At 54.0% G+C, this 24,091-nt stretch overlaps 2 protein-coding genes across 4 annotated transcripts; one reads left to right on the top strand and one right to left on the bottom strand.

Moving 5' to 3' along the window:
• Positions 1–15: 15 nt before the first annotated feature.
• On the top strand, positions 16–2,780 carry TRPT1 (tRNA phosphotransferase 1; the record flags this gene model as incomplete). 2 transcript variants are annotated; one of them, XM_081240119.1, is made up of 8 exons in its annotated part: positions 16–63; positions 418–501; positions 739–820; positions 1,683–1,852; positions 1,941–2,115; positions 2,322–2,378; positions 2,454–2,564; positions 2,689–2,780. In XM_081240119.1, exons 2-8 carry the CDS (start codon positions 427–429, stop codon positions 2,778–2,780), a joined length of 762 nt encoding a protein of 253 aa, XP_081096245.1. In that variant the 5' UTR covers positions 16–63; positions 418–426. The 2 variants fall into 2 exon arrangements, with proteins under 2 accessions (XP_081096245.1, XP_081096246.1); XM_081240120.1 differs by lacking the exon at positions 16–63 and adding an exon at positions 73–237.
• Positions 2,767–22,330, bottom strand: FERMT3 (FERM domain containing kindlin 3). 2 transcript variants are annotated; one of them, XM_081240111.1, is made up of 15 exons: positions 22,214–22,330; positions 21,464–21,636; positions 18,455–18,688; positions 18,120–18,239; positions 17,854–18,022; positions 17,566–17,668; positions 5,916–6,023; positions 5,620–5,754; positions 5,491–5,540; positions 5,261–5,385; positions 4,964–5,070; positions 4,624–4,857; positions 4,144–4,268; positions 3,449–3,590; positions 2,767–3,336 (listed from the first exon to the last, which is right to left on the bottom strand). In XM_081240111.1, the coding sequence occupies exons 2-15, from the start codon at positions 21,621–21,623 to the stop codon at positions 3,157–3,159; spliced, it is 1,992 nt and encodes a 663-aa protein (XP_081096237.1). In that variant the 5' UTR covers positions 21,624–21,636; positions 22,214–22,330; the 3' UTR covers positions 2,767–3,156. The 2 variants fall into 2 exon arrangements, with proteins under 2 accessions (XP_081096237.1, XP_081096238.1); XM_081240112.1 differs by lacking the exons at positions 21,464–21,636; positions 22,214–22,330 and adding an exon at positions 18,996–19,019.
• Between the last annotated feature and the right edge of the window lie 1,761 nt (positions 22,331–24,091).

Here is a 24,091-nt window from a genome sequence, read left to right as displayed (position 1 = left end):
CTCAGGGCCCGTTGGGGTCAGCTGACGGGCCCGTCCGGGTCAGCTGCCCGGCCTCCGACGTTGGTGAGCCTTCCCGTCTGGCCCGGCTCTGTCTCTCTGGCCGGCCCAGACATTTCTGCCCCGTTAGCCTGGTTGCCGGCCCCGCCTCCCCAGGCCCGCTTTGCGGGGCAGACCAGGAGACTGGGTCGCAGGGGCTCGACTTCCCTGGGCCCTGTGGCTGACAGAGTGTCACCTTGGGCAAGTCTCTCTGGGCCTCAGTTTCCCTATCTGCACCAGGGAGTTAGGGGTGGGAAGTGAATTTAGAAATCTGAATATCCCAGCTCCCAGCTCTCACATCCTGAGGCTTTGTGACTTTCTGGGCATCGTGGGGACATGGGAAGGTCCTTAACAGTCTCCACATTTCACTGTTCCCCACAGGTCTTGGCCATGAACGCCTCTAGAGGAAGGAGGCAGGAAGCAGCAGGACCCAAGGGTAGAAGGGCTCACAGACCCCGGGAACAGGTGCGCCCCCTCCACCCTCACCCCTGCTCCCAATGTGGGAGGGCAGGGGAGGGGGACTCTGAGTCCTGCTCCCCGGGAAATGCTGGTGAGGTGGGAGTGGGGCAGATGGATTGTGCTGTTCCCAGGGAGCACAGGGACTCCTCTCCCTCCGGTCTCCTACAGCAGATCACTGAGTTCAGGGTGAGCAGCAGGGCAGGGTCACCACGGGGACTAACGGCCACCTCTGGGCTCTTTCAGGACCGAGATGTACAACTGTCCAAGGCTCTGTCCTATGCCCTGCGCCACGGGGCCCTGAAGCTGGGGCTTCCCATGGGGGCTGGTAAGTGAGCATCTTAGAGGCTGGGCCCAGGAGTGGTTGGAGCCCAGGGAGCAGTGTGAGCCTGGCTCTGACTGCCTTCCCTCATGGTTCCCACTGCAGTCCTATGAGAACAGCACAGAAGGTACATCCCTTCCATGTATAGGGAAGACCGAGGCCCAGAGCCCAGTATCATGTCCAGGGCAGACTGGGAGAGGAGCCTCTATCTGGGCCAGGCCTGGTGATACCTCCAGCCCAGTGGCCCAATAAACACTTACCTCAAGACTGGGCACTGCGGGGGTGTTGGGGCAACTGATGTTTATTGAGTGTCCACTCTGGGCTGGGTACTGTGCTCAAAAGGGTCACTTGATCTTTGTGACCCTCCATGAGGCAGATCCTATTCCCATATAAGTTGAGAAACTGAGGCTCAGAAAGGGGAGACTTTCTTTTTTTTTTAAATTAATTTAAAATGTTTTGGCTGCCTTGGGTCTTCGTTGATACGCGCGGGCTTCAGTTGCGGCGAGTGGGGGCTACTCTTTGTTGCGGTGCACGGGCTTCTCATTGTGGTGGCTTCTCTTGTTGCGGAGCACGGGCTCTAGGCGTGCGGGCTCAGTAGTTGTGGCTCGCGGGCTCTAGAGCGCAGGCTCAGTCGTTGTGGCGCACGGGCTTAGTTGCTCTGCGGCATGTGGGATCTTCCCGGACCAGGGCTCGAACCCGAGTCCCCTGCATTGGCAGGCGGGTTCTTAACCACTGTGCCACCAGGGAAGTCCCAGGGGAGACTTTCTAAAGGTCACAGAGGCTCTGTTCTTGTTGCCTGTGGCTTCCCCTGTTAACTCTGGCCCAGGCCAGAGCAAGTTCAGCTCCTGACCACTCTACCTGCCCACAGATGGTTTTGTGCCCCTGGACACCCTCCTGCAGCTGCCCCAGTTCTGCAGCTTCTCAGCTGAGGATGTGCAGCGCGTGGTGGACACCAATGGGAAGCAGCGGTTCACCCTGCGGCCAGGGGACCCCGGCGCCGGCCCTCTCATCCGGGCCAATCAGGGTCACTCCCTGAAGGTGGGAGCTAAGCGGACAAGTGGGAGAGCCATGTGAGACCCCTGTCTGTGAGGGGGTCTCACTGCTGCCCATTCCCCATCCATCCCAGGTACCTGAGTTGGAGCTGATTCCCCTGGAGGCCCCACAGGCCCTGCCCCTGGTGCTCGTCCATGGCACATTCTGGCAGCACTGGCCATCCATCCTGCTCAAGGGCCTATCCTGCCGGGGGAGGACGCACATCCATCTGGCCGCTGGACTGCCTGGGGACCCTGGTGTCATCAGTGGTCAGTGCCCCCCCCAGCTACTCCCACCCATTCTGTCCTCCCAAGTCCTCCTCCAAGAGTCATAGCCTCTTGTCCAGGGGCAGCCCATGCCCTGCATGCAGGAGCAACCCCCCACCCGCACCACAATAAACTCAGGACCCCAGCCCACCCAGGTTTGATAACTACAATCCAGACGCCCCAGACCCCAGCTCCAATTGTCTACTCAGGCATGCGGCCAAATTGCGAAGTGGCCGTGTTCATCAACGGGCCCCTGGCCCTGGCAGGTGAGTCTGGACACAGCAGGTATTGCCCCAGGCCTTCAGAGAGGGCATGAGTCACATCTCTGGCTCTGTCTGCAGATGGAATCTCCTTCTCCCGCTCTGCTAATGGGGTGATCCTGACTCCAGGGAACGCCGATGGCATCCTGCCTCCCAAGTATTTCAAGGAGGCCCTGCAGCTACGCCCTGCCCGTAAGAACCACCCCCCACCCCCGTTCTTTGTGCCTGAAGCCTGTGCCCTCTGCTCTCACCTCTTTCCCAGCTCCCACCCCCAGACTCAGTTCTCCCTTCTCTAACCAACTCTTTTCTCTCTCAGGAAAGCCCCTCTCCTTGGCTGGTAATGAAGAGACGGAGTGTCTGAGTGACCCTAAGCACAGCTCCAGAGGAAGAAGGATGACCCAACGATAAAATATTTATTTCTTTAATGTAAAAAGATAACAAAAGAGAAACTCCAGTTTGAACCTATGAGTCTTCGTCCTGTAGCTGTAGCCAGTCTTCCTCATGTGCTCAGGGACTACAGCTAGGTCAGGGGTGTTGGTCTTGGTCACTCAAACAAGGGAAGGGCGGGTGCTATACAAACTAGAGCCCACTCTCCCTAGCCTGGGGGATGGCAGAGTCTGGCCCAGCCAGGTCCCTGGTCTACACAAGGCCAGTGACAGTGGGTGAATGTGCCCAGCTCGGTCAGTGCACGTCTGGAGAGGGTGTGGGCAGTGAATCCCCATGGGTGTGGGCTTTGGAGTGGTCATGGAAGGTGGTGAGTGGGGCGGAGGCAGTAAGACAGGCTTCAGAAGGCCTCGTGGCCTCCTGTGAGCTGCAGGAAGAGGTCCTCGTCCAGCTCCTCCCCGCGGGCCCGCTCCCGCGTTGACAGGAAAATGTAGCCCCCAATGTACTCGTGCACGATGCGGCAGCTGGCAGATACGCAGCTGAAAGCCACGTTGATGTGCTCGTCAAACTCAATGGCTACCTGTGAGGTGGGCAGTCTGAGGGCTGGTAGGGGGTGTGATGAGGGAGCAGACCCGCCCTGGTTGCGTCTGGCCCAGCCCCGTGTCCCTCCCCCACCCTCACTCCGGGCCCACCTGCCGGATGTCCCAGTTGACGTTCCACTGGCGCATGTTGCTGAAGCGCCAGGTCTTGACCACGTCGCCCACGGCCAGGTCGATGCGGATCAGTCGGTTGTTGGCGATGCCCAGAATCTCGTCCTTTCTGCTGCCCTTGAACCTGGTGCCCAAGGGGAGAGTGTGAGCCGGGGCCCCACCCTGCATGGCCCTGGAGCCCTCCCAGACAGCCAGGTGAGGAGCTCAGCAGCAAGCTGGCAAGTAAATCACTTAGGTTCTCTGGATCTCAAGTTCCTCATCTGGAAAATGGGGGTTAATTAATATAATCACAGAGCATTTAGCAGCATTGAGCAAATAGTCCATGCTTTTCGATAGCAACTTTCTCTTTGTAGCGTCATCATCCATTTGCTCCTATCTTTGCAGGCTTGGAAAATGGGCAGTCACGGGGCACTTCCTGTCACAGCAGCCACCCAACCCTGTCCTACAGATCAGCTGCCCAAGGCCCAGAGAGGAAATGGTCTATGGCAGAGCTGGGACGGGTGCGGGATCTCCTGCTCTCCCCGCCGATCCCTCTCTTGTGTTTGCAGGACGGAGGGGGGTGCACGCAGGCTGCCCTCTGTAAGGTCTCCCCGCAGAGGACGGGAAGGAAGGCTTCAGATGGCTTCACCATCTTCAGAGATGGTGCTTAGCAGAATGGACTGGGGTGGTACTCATACCTGACCACGACGTAGGAGATGCCAAAGTCAGGCAGGGACTGCCAGGCTTGAATGAAGCGCAGCTGGGCCTCAGACAGGGAGAGCTGGGCCACATTCTGGTGGGCTTCCAGGATCCGTGGAGTGAGCTGTGGGACAACGCTGGTGAGGGGCTGCCAAGGTCCCTGAGACCCCCTGCCTGTCCCCATCAGGAAGACAGGATGCTGAGCCTGGGGCAGGGCCAGTGCCCGGTGTGGGTCCACCCGAGTGCACCCTCTCACCATTCAGCAAATGTGAGCTGAGCTGGGCCCTGAGGTGGACGTGGGCAGCTGGACCGTGACCCCCCCTAGAGGGTGGGGACCAGCACACTCAGTCTCAGGGACCCAGGTGGGAGAAGGAGCGAGTGAGCGTGTGCATTTCCAGAGGAAGGCTCTGTGGACATCCAGGGGCAAGGGTGGCCAGGTAAACCCTCTGGCCGTTCCCGCCACCTACTCCCTCTGGCACCTGCTTGGCCTTGAACTTTCGCTGGAAGCGGGGAGCGACAAGCCCGTAGGGGTTGAGGCCCTCCGCGGAGGCATCAGGGCCCTGGGGGTGGTTGCCCGAGCCCCCGCTGCCCGTCCGCTGCAGGCTGAGGAAAGCCAGGATGGCCTGCACCTCGCTGGAGTAGCTGCTGTCCGCCATGGTGCGGCCCTTGGAGGCCAGTCGGCAGCCGGCCATCCAGCGGGCATACTGCTGCTCCTGGGGTGGGAGGGGGGGAGAGGGAGGTGAGGGGCTGGCGAGGCTCTAGCTCAGGCCCCTGCCCTTGGCCTGGCTCAGCCCTGGCCCCTGCCCAGCCCTCACTCACATCCTGGCACCGCAGGTAGATCTCACTCATGCCCTCAGGGGAGGGCACCAGGAGTTTAATGCAAAACTTCTGGCCTGAGACGTTGACATCAGGGACCACTTCACAGCCTGGAGGAAGAAGGGGTGGGCTAGGCCGGGGGAGGGAACGCTGTTGAGAGGCCCCGGGTGAAGGCCAGTCCTGCACAGTGGCCACAGGTCAGAGGGCACCTTCCCCGCCCCCAGGAGGAGACAAGTGAGAGCATTCACCTGGCCAGCACACAGCCCTTGTCCCTCTCCCAGCCAATCCGCCCTCACTCACCCTTGAGGTTGAGCTGCTGAATGGGGTCCCCGGGGGCCTCGTCCTGGCTCTTGTAGTAGGACAGTGTGGTCTCCTTGAACACTACCCAGTGCTGGCGGTACCCCTTCAGGGTCAGCTTCCGGGGCCTGAGGGTGAGGTGGGAGGTTCGTGACAGGCCCCCTCCCTCCCTCCTGTCCTCTCTCCACACTGGGCCCCTCCAGCAGGGCTGCCAATTCTGGGCCCAGACTCACCGGAAGATCCGGAGATGGTCCTTGAGTTCTGGGATGGTGGTGAGGCTGTCCTGGGGAGGAGAGGAGTCGGCGGGGGCTGGTCCCTGCACTTGACCCTGACCCCAACCCCTGACTGGGGCCCCTCCTCACCAGCACGTCCGTGGGCGCCGACCCCTCCAGCTTCACCTCCAGGTTGCTCAGGGCTGCATCCAGGTCATCCAGCCCCGGGTCTGTGCCAGGCGGTTCGTCCGCCTCCCCACTTTGGGACAGCTTGTTGATGTGGTACTGGGAGAAGCACGTGACCAGGGACGGCCGAGCGGGCAGCCCGTTAGCCCACCTGTGCCCTCAGCTGGGCTTCCCTGGAGGTGGGCCCCCGCTGGCACACCCTCCCTGCCCTGGGCCTGGCGCGCACCTAGCCACCCAGGGTACCCAGGCCTGCCCGGCACCTGTAGGGCTGCAAACACCATCATCTCCTCCTCAGTGCAGTCAATCTCTTCCAGCAGCAGGTCCCACCGAGCCTGCTCGTACAGCTGGGTCAGCCTCACCGGGTCTGTCTGGAGTGGGGGGAGGGGAGGCTGGGTTGGCCGGGTGCTAACTGCCCTGAGCACCCCCTGCAGCCAGCTCCTGTGAGCCTCAGGCCTCAGCCTTGCCCTCTGTGCTGTGCAATCTCATTTGGTGGCTCCGCAATCCCAATCCCAGCCCGCCAGCCGCCCAGCCTGCCAGCCCCATCTGCCCAGGAAAGCGGCAGCCCCTTCCCTCTAAACCTCTTTGTGCAGGTATTGAGTATTTGTCTACTGTGTGCCCTGCATGCTGCTGACTGGACAACGGGGGCTGAGTAAACCAGGCAGTAAATAAGTGAAGTGATTCAAGAGTACAGCCAAAGCGATAAAGGAAGTAGCTTCCAAAGGGCATCTCACTTGTGTGCTCAGGCAGGAAGCCCACAAGTTTGATGGTGATGAGAGAAAATGGAACTGGGGTGCGGCAGGGGGGCTACTCCACAGGAGGAAGCATTCCGGAAGGCTTCCCTGTGGAGGTGACATGCTGCGCTGAGACCTGAGGATGGACAAGCCTCTGAAGGGAAGAGTGGTAGGAAGAACATTCCAGAGAGAAGGAACTCAAAGGGGGATCCCAGTTACCCACAGAAGACCAAGCCCACGCTCCCTCTGAAACCCACCAAAATTGATAGCAAAGGCATAAAAAGGATAAACCCAAAAGGACAAAGAAGAGAGAGGGGAGACAACTACAGCTGGTGAGAGATACCAACAAAATTTTGGAAGATGAACAAGCAAAAACATGGACAGGAACTGAGATGCAGGGAAGGAGAGCTGGGATCTCATACCCTTTTCCCTCTCTTGTTCTGTGGCAAACGCACTAATGAGTTTTGTGACCACGTAGAAGGGTGAGATAGGGAGGGTGGGAGGGAGACGCAACAGGGACGGGATATGGGGATATATGTATACATATAGCTGATTCACTTTGTTATACAGCAGAAACTAACACAATATTGTAAAGCAATTATACTCCAATAAAGATGTTAAAAAAATTAAAAGATCAGAAAGCAAACAGCAAAAAAACTAAGATCTGAACAAAGGCATCCAGTTCACATGGCGGACAGGCTCAGGTCTGGGATCCTCTGGGAGGCGAGGGTGGGCTGAAATGAGGACCACAGAAAGTCTATGAAAAGAGCACTTCCCTCCCCACTCCCTGCAGCCAAGTGACAGCCAGCTGGCACCAGGTAGAAAACAGAGATTTACTCTCGAGATGCTGAGCCAGAGGTACCCCTGCATTTGGTACATCTGGGTGTGGGGTGCCTTGTGCTGAAAACAGCTGAATTAAGGGAAAGTTGGCATTTTGAAAGGTGAGACATCCCCAGCCCTTCCCCACTTGTCACCAAAGACATTGGCAATGAGCCTTCTATTCCCCAGTCAGGAGATCAGAGCATTCACTGCTGAGAAGCCAAAGAGAAAACCCCCACAGAAAGTGGCATTCCTGCCCCATCTTCCCCAGGAGGCCTAAAATGCCAAGTCCTATTCATTCACTTAGGGTTTCCAACTGGCTTCTCAGAGGCTTACTTCTAAATATGAAAAGACAGGCAGGGATTACCCACATTTTAGGAAAGCTGCTGGAATGAACAAGAGAGACCCATGAACTATAGTCAGATGGGAAAAAAAGAGCTTGGAGGAAATAAAGACAATGTAGGGAGCAGAAAAAACTTCAAACACCAGTCAGAATCCTTACAGAGACATAATACTGCACTCATAAAACAAGAACAGGATGCTATTTTTAAAAGGAAGGTGGGGCTGCCCTGGGGGTGCAGTGGTTAAGAATCGCCTGCCAATGCAGGGGACACAGGTTCAAGCCCTGGTCCTGGAAGATAGCAACTCAGCCCGTGTGCCACAACGACCAAGCCTACGCTCTAGAGCCCGTGAGGCACAACTACTGAAGCACACATGCCTAGAGCCTGTGCTCCGCAACAAGAGAAGCCTCCGCAACGAGAAACCCGTGCACCACAACGAAGAGTAGCCCCTGCTCGCCTCAACTTTAGAAAGCCCACACACAGCAACAAAGACCCAATGCAGGGCTTCCCTGGTGGCACAGTGGTTAAAAATCTGCCTGCCAATGCAGGGGACACAGGTTCAAGCCCTGGTCCTGGAAGATAGCAACTCAGCCTGTGTGCCACAACGACCAAGCCTATGCTCTAGAGCCCGTGAGCCACAACTACTGAAGCACACGTGCCTAGAGCCTGTGCTCTGCAACAAGAGAAGCCACCGCAATGAGAAGCCCGTGCACCACACGAAGAGTAGCCCCCGCTCCCCACAACTAGAGAAAGCCCACGTGAAGTGACAAAGACTCAATGCAGCCAAAAATAAATAAATATTTTAAAATAAAAAAAAAATAATAAGACTCAATGCAGCCAAAAATAAATAAATAAATAAGGTGTTTTTGTTTTTGTTCTTTTGCGGTACGTGGGCCTCTCACTGTTGTGGCCTCTCCATTGCGGAGCACAGGCTCCGGACGCGCAGGCTCAGCGGCCATGGCTCACGGGCCCAGCCGCTCCGCGGCATGTGGGATCTTCCCGGACTGGGGCACGAACCCGTGGGCCCTGCATTGGCAGACGGACTCTCAACCACTGCACCACCAGGGAAGCCCAATAAGTTTTTTATAAAAATAAAATATAGGGCCTCCCTGGTGGCGCAGTGGTTGAGAGTCCGCCTGCCGATGCAGGGGATACGGGTTCGTGCCCCGGTCCGGGAGGATCCCATATGCCGCGGAGCGGCTGGGCCCGTGAGCCATGGCCGCTGAGCCTGCGCATCCGGAGCCTGTGCTCTGCAACGGGAGAGGCCACAACAGTGAGAGGCCCACATACCGCAGAAAAAAAAAAAATAATAAAAATAAATAAAAATAAAATAAAATAAAATATAAATAAATAAAAGGAACGTGATTATAAAGTTATAGTAATTAAGACAGCATGGCATTCACAAAGAGAGACAAATTGATCAATGTAATCAAAGAGAGACAGAGAGAGACCCACACATGTATGTTCACCTGACTTAAGACAAAGGTGATCTTGCCATCACTGGGGAAAGGATGCTCTTTTCAGTAAATGGACCTGGGTCAATTGGATACCCATATGGTAAAAATTTTTTTAATTTAAAAATTAAAAAAGCTTTTGTATCCCTACCTCACACTACATACAAATATCAATTCCATTTGGGTCAAAGATCTAAATATCAAAGTTAAAACAATAAAGTCTTTGGAGAAAAATAGGCCTATATCTGTGTGATCTTAGAATAAAAGATTTCTTAAACAGGGTGCAAAAAATATTAATCATAAAAGAAAAAATACGACTCAGATTATATTAAAATTAGGAGCTTCTGCTTAGCAAAATAAACCACTAAGAGAATGAAAAGGCAAAGCACAGAGTGGGAAAATATATTCACAATATATTTATCTGTCAAAGTACTCATGTACAGAATATATAAAGAACTCCTACAAAGCACTATGAAAAAGACAAGCAACTCAATATAAAAACTGGCAAAACTTTTGGAAAGAAACTTCACAAAAGAGGGTATCCAAATGGCTAATAGCCATATGAAAAAGTTGTCAACTTGATTAGTCATCGGGGAAATGTAAATTAAAGCCACATAAAAAGTACATCAGGGCTTCCCTGGTGGCGCAGTGTTTAAGAATCCACCTGCCAATGCAGGGGACACGGGTTCGAGCCCTGGTCCGGGAAGATCTCACATGCCGCGGAGCAACTAAGCCCGTGTGCCACAACTACTGAGCCTGCACTCTAGAGCCTGTGAGCCACAACTACTGAGCCCACATGCCACAACTACTGAAGCCTGCATGCTGTAGAGCCCGCAAGCCACAATTACTGAGCCTGTGTGCCACAACTACTGAAGCCCGGGCACCTAGCGCAAGCGAACCACAACGAAGAGTAGCCCCCGCTCACTGAAACTAGAGAAAGCCTTCACGCAGCAACGAAGACCCAATGCAGCCAAAATAAAAACAAACAAATAAATACATTTTTTTTAAAAAGCACAACATTGGGCTTCCCTGGTGGCGCAGTGGTTGAGAGTCCGCCTGCCGATGCAGGAGACACGGGTTCGTGCCCCGGTCCGGGAAGATCCCACATGCCGTGGAGCAGCTGGGCCCGTGAGCCATGGTCGCTGAGCCTGCGCATCCGGAGCCTGTGCTCCACAATGGGAGAGGCCACAACAGTGAGAGGCCCACATACCGCAAAAAAAAAAAAAAAAAAAGCACAACATTGGTTGCCTGGTATTGGGTGTGGGATGAGGAATGACTGCAAATGGGCACTGGAGAACTTTCTGGGGTGATGGAAATGTTCTAAAACTGGATTGTGGTTGCACAATTATATAACTTTACTAAAAATAAACTGCTTACCGTGGGCAATTTTTACGGTATGTAAGTTATATCTCAGTAAAGCTGCTTGAAGAAACAAACAAAATACCATGAGAGATACTATTATACACCTACCAGAATGGCTAAAATGGAAAAGGTAGGAAATACCTGCTGGTGAAGTTGTGGAACAACTGAAACTCATACACTGCTGGTGGGGTGTATGAGTGTGTAGTTATCTACTACACATAAACCAATGCCTGCCCCACAACCCAGCAATTCCACCTCTGGGTATATACCTTATAGAAACGTGTACATATGTTCACGAAAAACATATGCTGGAATGTTCACAATATCTCTATTCATAATAGCCCAAACTGAAAATTGCATGATGTTCATCAACAGTAGAATGGAAAATTAGTTGTGGTACATTGACAGCATGGAATATTACACACCAGTGAGAAATATGCTACCCCTATATGAACATGGATGACTTATACAAGCATAATGCTGAGTGAAAAAAGCCAGGCACAACAGAGTATAGACTGCGTGATTTCATTTATGTAAATTTCAAATACAGGCAAAACTAATCTATGGTGTTAGCAGTAACATTAATGGTTCCCCCTGTGGGAAATACTGCTTGGCTTCTAAAGGCTGGTAAAGTTCCGTTGGTTTACATTTATGAATATTTCTAAATGTATGTTACACTAAAAAACAAAGCAAAAAACACTTCAGAAAGGAACAGTCAGAAAATAAGAGCTCTTACAATTTAAAAAGACAGTTGCAGAAATTAAAAATTCAATAGCTCATTTGGAAGATAAGTCAAGGAACTTTCCAGAAAGTAGAACAAAAAGACAACAAGCATAAAAAAAAGAAGGAAAATATAAATGTCTAATTTTTTTCTTTTAAAAATTAATCTAGGAGGTCTAACATCTACTAAGTTCCAGGAAAAAAAAAAAGCAGAAAAATAGAGGGAAGTAAATTATTAAAGAGATTGTATAGAACATTCTTCTAGAACTGGAGGACCCTGATTTGAAAGGGCTCAGCAAGTGTGCAGGACAATCAATGAAGAAAGATTCATACGAGGACATACTATTGAGAGATTTTTAAACACCAAGTGATAAGGAGAAGATTCTTTTGTGTTTTTGCTTTTGTTTTTGTTTGGTCACGTTGCATGGCTCGCAGGATCTCAGTTCCCGTACCAGGGATTGAACCCAGGCCACGGCAGTGAAAGTGCTGAATCCTAACCACTAGACCACCAGGCAACTCCCAAGAAGATTCTTAAAAGCTTCTGGGGCCTCCCCTCCCCTTTCAAGAAAAATTAAAAGGGTCACACATGGAAGGATTGAAAATAAAAAATGGCATTGGACTCCCCAACAGCAACACTGGAAACTAGAGGACAATGGGAAGGCGGCTTCAAAATTTGGCAGGAAAATGTTTCAAACCTAGAATTCTGTACCTAGCCCAACTCTCATGCAAGTGAGGGTAGAACAGCGACCTCTCAAACACACAGGATTTCAAACCACTTAGGGGAAGCTATTATTATTTCACCATTTTAGGGGAAGCTATTGAAATATATGCTCCATCAAGATGAGGGGGTCAGTCAAGAAAAAGGAACACAAGAGATCCAGGAATCAAGAAATCCAATATAGGACTTCCCAGGAAGTAGTGAAGGGAAGTTCAAGGACAACAGTTAAGCAGTGGGTCTAGATACTACCATCCATGGTCCTGACCAGGAAATAACACTGACTGATATCCTAAGGTGATCGATCATTTTGAAAGGGGCATTGTCCTTAGGTTGCAATGTTGGAGGGGCTTGGTTATGGAACATCCCACCTCATCACTCTGAAGATGCCCCATGGCAAGCCACAGACTCACAGAGAGTGTACAGATAGCCTTTTGGGGTCTCTCTTCTAATTGTACACAGACAATTAATAGAAAAGAAATAAACCAAGAAAGGAAGTATAGTTACTCTGTGGCTTAGCTAAGAACGTTATTTATATGTGTTACTATTTACAGCCACACTCATGTTGTTTTAACCAAAAGCTACAACACAGGTCAGCTGGAAAGATGCAAAGAGATGCGTGTGTTGTGGGGGAAGGAGGGAGGATATAAGACAGATAAATCTTCACCTTTCATACAAAGTGAATAGATTATGCGTGAAATGAAAAAGTCAAGGGAATAGACATATATAAGCTTGTCATATAGATGTAAACACTAGAATAAAAAGTTACAGAGTCAAAACCTATAGTCTCTAGGGATCAGAAATCTGGGATAAAGAGAGGTGGGGCAAGGAACTGTTTTTTTTTTTTTAATTCTTGTTATTACTATTAGGACTATTCAACTCTTTAAGCCACCATATGTTACTTTGATTAAAAATAAAATTTAAGCTTTTTTTTTCTTTTGGCCGCATAGCTTGTGGGATCTTAGTTCACCAACCAGGGATTGATCCTGGGCCCTCAGCAGTGAGAGCACAGAGCCCTAACCACTGGACCTCCAGGGAATTCCCTAAAATTTAATTAAAACAAAGAAAATGACAAAGACCAAACGGATTTTAGATACTGGACAACAAACCACACAGAACAGGGATCCCTGAGAGAAGGGAAACAAGTGAATGGTGAGGTTGCCCCAGCTTGCTGCCTGGAGCAAGTGTGCCTGCTGTAGCCAAGAGGAGGACCCCAAACGGAGCCCAGCATATTCCCTGAGGTGAGCAGGTGCAGTTGAGAATCTGGGGAGTCCAAGGCAGCTAGAATTCAAGGGACAGAGTGTTGCAGAGGAGAGAGCTGCACAGAGAGAAAACTCTGGATGGAAATCAGCAGAGGGCTCCTCTTTAGTCATTAGCTGGGTATTGATCAGCACATGTGTATAAGGAAATAACTCAAGGCTAGAAAGAAACACTAAAAGGAGCAGGTGGAACACTTACCAGAGCTCACATGAGGTGGGAATAGTTCATATTCCCAACACAGATTAGAGAAGCCTCATCATATATATAACATCAGAATACTCAGAACACATGAATTCCCTGGTGGTCCAGTGGTGACCACTGCCAAGGGCCGAGGTTCAGTCCCTGGTCAGGGAACTAAGATCCCACAAGCCGTGTGGCAAAAAAAAAAAAAAAAAAAAAAAAATACTCAGAAGGCTCTTGCCACAATAATGGGGTAAATTAGTCCTAGATTAAAAGATGCTTTTTTCTGATCTAATTAATTATTATTTAATTATTATAAATTATAATGATTAGTTCATGTTCAAAGCAAACCTTAGAAGGAGCAAACTGTTTCCAAGTGTCTTAACTTCATCCCCAAACAAGGTTTAAAGATATTTAAAGCACTACCAAAAAAAAAAAAAAAAAAATCCAGGACCCAAGAACATAAGATTTGTAGTGTCTGGCATCAAATAAAAATTTTCCAAAAATTTCCAGGCATGAGAACAAGCAGAAAAATACAATTCATAATTAGGAGATAAATAGTCAATGAAAGTAAATCCAGAAATGACACAGATAATAGAATTAGTAGACAAGAACACTAAAAAAAAATATTTTAAATATATCCTGTATGTTCAAGAAGGTAGAGAAAAGCATGAGCATGTTAAGGAGAGATGGAAAATATTAAAAAGATGTCAAAATTGAACTTCTAGGCAGGGTATTAATGACATATTAGATACGGGAGAAGAAAAGATTAGTAAACTTGAGGATAGAACGTTAGAACTATCCAAAATGAAACACAGAAAAATAAGACTGGGAAAAAAAAAAAAACTGAACAGAGCATCAGTGAGCTGTGGGATGATTTTAAGCAGTCTAATAGTCATGTGACCAGAATCCCATAAAATAGGGGGGAGCAGAAAATATATCTGAAAAAATAAAGGCCAAAATTTTTCCGAAGTTGATGAAAACTATAAACTCAGATTGAGGAGGCTTAATGGACCCCAGCATGAGAAACCTGAAGCGAACCAAGGCACGTGATCATCAGATTGTTTAAAACCAGTGATAAAGAGAAAATCATAAAAGCAGTCAGAAAAAAACGTGCGTTTCATACATTTAAACAAAGAGAGACAAGCCACAAGACTGAGGCAGAATTTTTAAGGAAAAAAAATGTCAACCATGAACTCTACAACAAATAATATCTTTCAAAACCAAAGGCAAGGGCTTCCATGGTGGCACAGTGGTTGAGAGTCCGCCTACCGATGCAGGGGACACGGGTTCGTGCCCCGGTCAGGGAAGATCCTACACGCCACAGAGCGGCTGGGCCCGTGAGCCATGGCCACTGAGCCTGCGCTTCTGGAGCCTGTGCTCCGCAACAGGAGAGGCCACAGTAGTGAGAGGCCCGCGTACCGCAAAAAAAAAAAAAAAAAGAATAACAGCAACAAGGATGACAATGTATCGTGGGCTTTCACGCATGTAGAAGGGGAGTGTGTGATAACAAGAGCACAGAGGCTGGGAGGGGAAGAGGGGATCCCACTGTAAGGTTCTTGCACTGTAGTGAAGCGGTGTTTCACTGGATGGTAATTATAACCCCTAAAGCAACTGCCAAAAAAAGAAAAAAAAAGCAGCATAGATAATACACTCTTATAAAGGAGATAAATGGAATCATGAAAACTACTCAGTCCAAAAGAAGGCAGAGATGGGAATTCCCTGGAGGTCCAGTGGTGTAGGACTCGGTGTTTTCACTGCCAGGGACCCAGGTTTGATCCCTGGTGGGGGATCCCGCAAGCCGCACAGTGCAGCCAATAAAAAATAATAATAATTAAAAATTTTAAAAAATAAAAAGAAGGCAGGGAATATTGTACAACACAGGGAACATAGCCAATATTCTATGATAACTATAAATGGAGTATAACCTTTAAAAATTGTGAATCATTCTACGGTATACCTGTAACTTAGATCATATTGTTCATCAACTATACTTCAATAAAAACCAACAAACAGGGCTTCCCTGGTGGCACAGTGGTTGAGGTGGCGCAGTGGTTGAGAGTCCGCCTGCCGATGCAGGGGACATGGGTTCGTGCCCCGGTCCGGGAGGATCCCACGTGCCGCGGAGCGGCTGGGCCCATGAGCCATGGCCGCTGAGCCTGCGCGTCCGGAGCCTGTGCTCCGCAACGGGAGAGGCCACAGCAGTGAGAGGCCCGCGTACCGCAAAAAAACCCAACAAACAAAAGAAAGCAGGGAAGGCGGGAAAAGGGCACAACAGCCTGGAGGAGAGGAAGGAGCAGGGATGTGGAAGGAGAGGAAAGGGGGGCTGGACGGGTGGGAGGGAGAGGGCAGCGCCAGGGCCAGATCAGCATATGGTCCTGGGCCACAGGCACCCACAGGAGCCTTGTAAGCAGGATTGACAGGACCTAATGCACCTGGAAACGTTCATTCCAGATGCTGTGTGGAGGTTGGGGAGGCCAAAGGCGGAGAGAGGCCCATTAGGAGGGGCTGCAGCAGCCCACACGAGAGAGCCTGACGCTGCACAGATGAAGGGACAGAGAGGAACGCGTGGTTTGGGATGTTTAGTTCAAGGAAGGATCAACAGGACACAAGTAGGGATGAGATGAGAGGGAAAGGGAAAGACCCAGAATATCGTAAGTGCGGGGATTTTGCCATGTTCCACGGTGGGAGGATGTGCTGGGCAGACTTGGAATCAAGAGTTTTGTTTCAGGACTTCCCTGGTGGCGCAGTGGTTAAGAATGCACCTGCCAATGCGGGGGACACGGCTTCGATCCCCGGTCCAGGAAGATCCCACATGCCGCCGAGCAACTAAGCCCGTGCGCCACAACTACTGAGCCTGTGCTCTAGAGCCCGTCGAGCCACAACTACTGAGCCTGCGTGCCACAGCTACTGAGCCCACGTGCCACAACTACTGAGCCCATGCACCGCAACTACTGAGCCTGTGTGCTGCAACTGCTGAAGCCCGCGCGCCTAGAACCTGTGCTTTGAGAAGCCACTGCAACGAGAAGCCTGAACACCGCAACGAAGAGTAGCCCCGCTCGCCCCAACTAGAGAAAAGCCTGCGCGCAAAAACGAAGACCAAATGCAGCAAATAAATAGATAAACAAATGAATAAATAAATAACTTTAAAAGGTTACTATGTCCAAAACAAGTAGGCTTATCCTAGTGGAAGGCTACTTTCAAAAAAACAAAAACAGTTCTGTTTCAGGCAGAAGCTGAGATGCCTGTTAGGTGCCAGAGCAGAGACAGCCAGTTGGACATGAGAGTCTAGAGCTCAGGGGAGAGAGGTCTGGGCTGGAGGTGGTAAATCTATAAAGAGCACAGAGATGATCCTTAAATCCAGGAGGCTGGAGCTTCCTGGGAGAAAGGGTAGAGAGAAGGAGGCTGGGGATGGAGCCCTGGAGCCCACAACTCCCAGAGGCTGTGGAGACAGGAGGAAGGGCTGAGGAAACCGGGCAGGGCAGCTGCAGACCCCTGTGTGCGTGGGGATCCCAAGTGGCCAAGTAAGAAGTGGATGGCGAACTTCCCTGGCCATCCAGTGGTTAAGACTTCACACTTCCACTGCAGCGGGTACAGGTTTGATCTTGTATGCCGCGTGGCACAGCCAAAAAAAAAAAAAAGAAGTCGACGGGAAGTGAGTAGGGGACAGATGGCATGGAAGGCATGGTCACCTCAGCAGGACAGGGACTCCAGGATAGAAGACTCTAGGATAGAGTTGGCTGAGGAGAGAGAGGGAGTCGAGGGGCACCCACAGGAAAGACTTCCGGGGAACAAAGTCGCTGGACCCCAGGGTTCTAGAGACAATGGCGCTTAGCAGTTTTGCAGTGAAGGGGGTGCAGAGAAGTGGGGCCACAGGTAGAGGGAGAACCTGGAGGTTTTCCAGATGGAGTCTGTTGGTTGCCGGTGGGGACGGCAGGCAGGGAGGGAGAGAGGCACACAGGTGCCTGTCCGCAAAGCCTCGTCTTTCACCTGCCCCTAGTCCCTGCAGGTCCCAGTGCCACCGCCTCCAGGAAGCCTTCCCTGAGTGCAGGTGTCGGTGCCTCCCACCTGAGCAGCCTTCCCAGGGGCACCTACAACCGTCTACACTGAGCTGTGGTCATTATCTCCCTGACGGTCCTTGAGAAACAGGTCTTGCCATCAACCGGGGCCCAGCACCATGTCGGTGGAGTTAATAAACGGGTGTGGATAGACAAATGGACAGATGGACAGACCCCTACAAGTGCCTAACATTCCTAGAGCCCAGACCCCCGATGCAAGGTCCCTGTGTCCCACTGATCCAGACACTCCTTCTCCCTGACCCAACCCACCTTGGGATCCAGGTCGAAGAAGCTGTAGTACTTGAAGCGCAGCCAGAGCATGTCCCCTGCCTTGACACCCTGCTGCATGAGACACCGCGACGAGTCCAGCCACCTGGGTGGCAGCGTAGGCAGAGGCCGGGTCAGGGCTGAGCCGGGGGCAGCGGGGTGGGCTGGGCAGGGGCTGAAAGGCCTGGGCACAGGCGTGGGTTTGGGACGAGCAGGACACAGGGGAGGGTGTGGGCTCTGGGAGCAGGGGCTCAGGCACAAGGGCAGGTGAAGACTGGGCAGGCGAGGCACCTGCTGTGGAGCTGGGTCTTGTCCAGCAGGGAGCTGGGCCGGGGCAGGCGCTGCAGCAGCAGGGGGTCTGGCGGTGAGATCGGCCGGCTCAGCATGTGGTAACAGGCCTCGGTCTGGGCACTGTCTGAGAAGTGGGCTGGCATCCCCCGGAACGACACAGGTGCCACGCCTGGAGTGCGGGTCACGGTCAACCAGGCCCGGCCCCGACCCCAGGCCTCCGGGGCCTGCCCTTGTGGCCGCCCCTGGGCTGCCCCTCCTGCACTCACCCCCGGCCAGGACGACCTTGGTCAAGTCATACACCTCCTCCTCCGGCTCCTTCTCCTTCTTCTTCTTCTCCTTCTTCTCAGGAGCCCGGAGCAGAGACATCTCCTCAGGGCGCCGGATGCCTGAGAGGAGCAGGGTTCTCAGCAGGGGCTGGGGTCCTGCCCTGTGACCTCCCACCCCACCCATGGGCAGTTCGGGGCAGGGCACAGCCCCACGAGCCGGATGGGGAACAGCTCAGCAAGGTCGAGGTGACAACAGCTGGGCCTGGAAAGGGAGGGAACGTGCCCCCTGGCAGCACCCTTGCAGGGGGCAGAGTGGGGACCAGCCGGGGACTCACTGAGGAGCCGGCAGATGGCAGCCACAGCCTGGAAGAGGGGCTGCGAGAAGCTGGCTCGGAGGCGCAGGGCACGGCGATTGGGCAGCCGCAGGATGACAGGCCGGTGCTGGGGCCCAAAGAAGAGGCGGGCGTCCGCCAGGATCCCGTATTTGTCCAGGGTCCAGTGGGTCTGCAGCAGCCATTGTCTTTTCTGTTCCCACCAAATGGCATGGTCTGACCAGTCCTGCTTCCGCTCTGTGAGGCCACAGGCAAGGGGGGCCACGTCAGCCTTGGAGGGCCCTGCCCCCAGTGCTGAGCACAAGCCTGGAATTCAGAGGTGGTGACCGCCCCTCCGCTGCCCAGGCCAGGGGCCGGGCCAGGCGGGGTTGGCTTGGGGGCTAGGACTGAGGTCATGGCAGAACGGCTCTTTGCTGGCTAACTCTGGTTGTCCCCTGGGCTCAGTTGCTACCGAGGGGAGTCACTTCCCAGGGGAACCCCCAACCCAGAATCTTAGAGCTCCCATCTCACACACTCCAGTGCACTGGGCTCCCCCGTACAGCACCTCCTGTGTCCTCCTGCAGTTCCTGGCTTCATGGCTTCTCTCTGGCATTCCCGGGAGCCAGAGGCAACTGAAGGGCCTGGGGTTGTGCCGGGCACGCAGCAGCAGGCACTCCATAAATATCTAGTGGTTACTAGCTCTGTGACCTTGGCCAAGACCTGAACCTCTCTGGGCCTCCGTTTTCTAGTTCCTGAGATGTGAGCAGCAATGGACACTGAGCAGTGCCTGCCGCCACGTGGCGAGTGCATGGTGTCTGTGACAGAGGCGTGCGGCCGCATCAACACAGCGCGTGGGCCTTCGGATAGAAATACGAGCACTTCGAGGTCATGCGGCGCCGTGAAGGACACGTGTTCTCCTCTCCTCTCCTTCTTCCCTTCAGGAGCCTGAACTGGTGCCAGGTGAGCACAGTGGAAGAGCAGAGCCCACTAGCGTCCAAGCCCTTCCTGGGGAGTGGTCCCGTGCTCCGCCCCACCCCCCTCCCTCTTCCCCCTGCCCTGAAGTCGCCCGCTGTGCCTTCACTCTGTTCTTGGTTTTGTGGCGCCCACTCCCCGCCTCCTCCTGACCCTTTGCTCTGGTTCTGTCCCGTTGGCCCCCCTCTGCTGGCCTGCCCCCGTGCTTCCCCGTTGGTTCAGTCCGAGGACCCTCTTCTCCCTCCTTAGCCACGGCCTCTTCCCGGGGTCTCATCTAGTCTACGGCTTCCTCTTCCTGCTGTGAGCCCCAGGCCAGAAACCCACAAGCCACTGGCTAAGGGGCACGTCCACTGGCTTCGATCATTCCAGAAACCTTTGTTCACCAGCCCATATGCCCGGCTCTGGGACTATAAATGCAGTGACTCCTAGTCCCAGCCCTCAAGGTGCTCCACTTCACCTCGCTCTGCCTGACACTGGACAGAGGTGCCCCCTCCCCTCATCAGCTCCCTGGGGGCTGGGTGACCACGGCTCTCCTGCCAGGCCCGAGCTTCCTCCCTTTCACTTGTAGCCACCACATTTTACCAATGCCAGCCCTCCTCCAAACTCACCTCCTGTCCATCCTCACCCGACCCAAGGGGCCTGCCTTAGCCTGAGAGCCTCCCACTGGAAACCCTTCGGCGCAGCTGCCCTCCACCTCCGGGATGGAGTCCAAAACGCCTTATGGCATTCACCCCAGGCTTGTTTCTTGTCATACTCCAGGAGTCCTCCCCAGCCTAGAGGCTCCAATTCAGCACCGCACGCCCCCACGCCCCAGCATGTCGCCTTGTTCCTCCCTGCTGTGGCCCCCTCTCAGGATTCACACTGTCCCGGGCTAGGTGCAGCCCCTGTGCTGGCCTCCCCTGTGCGGCAGCCAACACTCAGCCCTGTGCCGGCAGCTAAAGGGTGGGTCCCACCTGCCCGGCTGCGCTCCAGATCAGGGGCTGGCCCAGCCAGCACGGCCATCAGTAGACCTCTGATGTGCTAAGGAGTGAGTGGGAGCTGGGGGGTGGGCACAACAGTATGCTTGGGGCTGGGGACAGGAGCTGGAGGGGCTTGACCCCGGGAGCCCCCGCAGCGGGTGGAGGAGTGGGTCCAGCTGGCCCCTTGTTCAGGCCTCGCGCTTTGCTGTGGGCCGTGCCCTGGGGCCAACCGGCTCTTCTCCTGGAGCACCTGGTCTTCACCCTCTCCGCCCTGCTTGGCCAAGCCTGCCTGAGTCTCTGTCTGACACCCTGTCTCCTGCGGGACTCTCTACTCTCCACTTCTGCTTTCACAACCTCCTTGGGCCCTGCCTTCTGGAGGCTTCCCTCACCACCTCAGCCCTGTGGCCGGGCTGCCCTGAGGCCCCGTGCTGTCCACAAGCCACTGACCTCCCTCCCAGGCCACCCACTCACCCCCACCCCCGGGGGACCCAGGACCCAGGCTGGCTGGCACTATCACGGGCCCGCCTTCCGGCTCTGGCTATCAGAGCGGGCCCGCCGCCCTCCCAGGAAGGGGCAGCCCGCACCCGCAGCAGGGAAAGGCGATGAGAAGCCCCCGCGTCAGTGGCCCTGCTCCCCTCCAGGGCTGATACCAGAGGCGGCTGTACTGTAACTTCCTGTGGGGGCAGGGCCTTCTCACCCAGGCTGGGCCTGTCACCAGCCTGCTGAGGGCTTCCGCCTGCCCGGGGAGAGGGTGTGGGAGCCCGTCCCCAAGTCAGCAGGAGCCCCCTCTGGGCTCCTCTCGACCCCCAGAATGGGATCTCTGCCTCAGCCCACGCAAGGCCTCTCCTGCCCCAGAAGTGGGTGAACGGAGGACTGTGGCCGGGTCTGCTCCTCGGGGTCTTAGTGGAACCCGTTGGAGCGGGAGGAAGGGAGGAAAGACAGGGGGAGGGAGGGGAAGTTAAGTTGGGGAAATGTCTTTTTTGGAACCAAATGATTAAGCTGGTGCCTGAGTCACTGTGACTCCATTATCGAGGGCCACGCAGCAGGGCTGGCCCGGAAGTGCCAGGGGACCCCGTGGGCAATGGGGGCGGTGGGCACTCACTGATCTCCTCCACGATCTTCAGGAGCACCCCACCGATGTGTGACTCCCCTGTGACCCGGAGGGTGACCGACTCGGCCTCGGGGTCCTCCTCTCCTACAAACACCCGCAGCTCCCAGGACGAGTCGATGTAGTCCCCGGTGGCTGTCTTCATCCCCGCCATGGCTGCGGCAACTCTGGGGAGAGGGTGGGAAGGAGGCAGGGTGGGCAGCTGGGGCCTGGTAGGCTGCCTGTGGTGCCCGGGACAGGCGGGGGCCCAGAGAGCAAGCCCGTAAGCCAGAATGCCACGGCAGCAGCAAGACACTGGGAGCTGAGTTGTTGCAGGTGAACCTCAGACCCTTTCTCCATCACAGATGACTGGGCTGAAGGGACCTTCAGAGTCTATGCTGCCCAGCCCTCTCCCTTCTTGCAGACGGGAAGCCGAGGCCCGGTAAGAATAAGAAGGGCCTCACTCAACATCACCCAGCTCAGCTCGATGCCAGAGCTGAGCACAACCTCCGTCAGCTTGCTCAGCCCACGGCCCAGCCCAAGCCCACACTGGCAGCTGCCCACCCTAGAAATGGTTGTGAGCCCAGGTCAGAAAATAGTTCCAGTCAGGCCCAAAGGTCAGCTCCATCATCCCAAACCAGCCGAAGCCTCTCTAGGGCAGTGGAAAGTCCAGACTGCCACATGGAGAGAGGCATGCTGGGCAGAGGGGCTGCCGGAGGCGAGGAAGAGAAGGGTCCTTGGGTCTTCAGCCACCGGCTGGCTTACCTTCCCTGCAAGGGCTTGGGGCTGGAGGTGGGGGTTGGAGCGTCAGCCACTCCCGGCTGCAGCCCGCACACCTGCAGACCACTGCGTGCTTCCTCCTCCTCTCTCTCCGTGGAGCTTCCTTCAGAGGGCAGCCCTTGCGCCTTATCAGAGCAGGGCGGGCCTGGCCCCTCCCCAGGGCGTGCTGGCACTGGGGGCAGGAAGCAACGGCCAGCACCGTGGTGGTGGTGCGGCAGGGGTTCCAGTGGGGCCCTGCCTTTGCTCCCAGTGAGCACAGGAAGCAAGTGGGGCTTGTGGACCCAAGACCACACAAAGGGTCCCGTCATTTGAAGGGAAGCTCGATTCAAACTAGAGAAGCCACCTATTTGTGCTCCCTTGTCGGAGCCATCTCTCATCTCCCACCTGTCATGAGGTGGAGGTCCTTGGGCTGTAAGCATCACTCAGCTGCAGAGAGGGAGAGCCATGGAGTTCAAAGGGTTGGATCTGGGTTATTTAGGGACCTGGCAGGTCAAGTCAGCTCAAGCCCCGAATGTCCTTTATCACCACAAAGTAGATCCTTAAGGGCCCTGAGGGAAACGACTTTCTTATGTCTTTCCTGTCCCCAGTTAAGGGACTCTTTTCCAAACTTGTCAGCCTTAGAACTGCCCAGGGGAACAGCTGAACAGAAATTGGCCCCTGATGTTTCACGACATGCCTCCCCGACGCCTTCAGGTTTCAAGACTTCAGACTTGCCACCTCTACTGTCCCTCCACCTGCATCGCTCCCCTCTGGGGCCAGTACCCACGAGACTCACTCCTGTCATGTCCCTACGCAAATGTGACTCAGAGGGCCCCTGGTGGCCCAGCGTCTTCCTATCACCTGCAACAGGATGTAAGCTTTGGGAAAGCAAGGTCTTACAGTCACTGGCTCCCAGCAGAAATCCAGCCTTTCTAGACAATCAATTTGGGGATGGAGGGAACAGAGCCTGAAGGGACAGGAGCACCAGAGGCGCAGCAGAATCCCTGTGGACTGTGCCACCCAGATGGGGGAGGCCTGCTGGGGATTCCCAGGGGAAGGCCAGCTTATGCAAAGCCAAGGCAGCAGGAAGTGCAGCCAGCTGCTGGCCTCAGCAGCTTCCTAGCCCAAAAGCTGCACTCCTGGAACAAATGAAGTTTTAGCCCAGCCCCAGGAGCCACCCCACTCCAAGTAGGGGGTTTTTAGAAAGTTTGTGTCAACTGTGGAAAAGTGTAATTAAAACATACTTTGGGGCTTCCCTGGTGGCGCAGTGGTTGAGAGTCCGCCTGCCGATGCAGGGGACACGGGTTCGTGCCCCGGTCCGGGAAGATCCCACATGCCGCGGAGCGGCTGGGCCCGTGAGCCATGGCCGCTGAGCCTGCGCGTCCGGAGCCTGTGCTCCGCAACGGGAGAGGCCGCAGCAGTGAGAGGCCCGCGTACCGCAAAAAAAAAAAAAAAAAAGTCAGTTGGAGCTCTCACACCCTGAGTCACAAAGACCAAGGAATCAAGAGGAAAGTAGAAAATGGTCATCGCATTCTTGCCCTACCCATAATGGTCCTGGAAAATGTGGTCCCCGACACCTCACAGCTCTTGGTCAGTTCAGAAAAGCACCTGATCTCCCCCGAGATGCTCAAAGAGAAATCTGGGTCCGCACCACCACCAGGTGCTGAGGTGGTATGAAATCAGTTCTTTCTGTGCCATGCTCCTTAGCTTCTCTCCCACTATAAATAACTCCAGCCTTCTGATATAGACCACATGATCTCTCCAGCTCTGGATAAAATTCCCAACACCCTGTGTACCTCTGTTCACCCATTGCAGAAGCAGGAAAGATGAGGCCAATTTAACCAAAAGCAACAACATAGCCAGAGATGCTGTGTATCAGGGGCA

Source organism: Mesoplodon bidens (assembly GCF_964165515.1).
Source record: "Mesoplodon bidens genome assembly, chromosome: 7".
Lineage (NCBI taxonomy): Eukaryota > Metazoa > Chordata > Mammalia > Artiodactyla > Ziphiidae > Mesoplodon > Mesoplodon bidens.
This window is presented reverse-complemented; position numbering and strand designations above follow the sequence as displayed.

What these genes read in the sequence shown, in the direction of transcription:
- FERMT3 (XM_081240111.1), bottom strand. Translation starts at nt 21,623, where the DNA reads ATGGCGGGGATGAAGACAGCCACCGGGGACTACATCGACTCGTCCTGG. An exon ending in TGGTGTTTGCAGCCCTACAG is followed by an intron (nt 5,755 to 5,915) that starts GTGCCGGGCAGG and finishes TGCTTCTCCCAG; the next exon opens with TACCACATCAACAAGCTGTC. An exon ending in GAAAGTTCAAGGCCAAGCAG is followed by an intron (nt 4,269 to 4,623) that starts GTGCCAGAGGGA and finishes GTTGTCCCACAG; the next exon opens with CTCACTCCACGGATCCTGGA.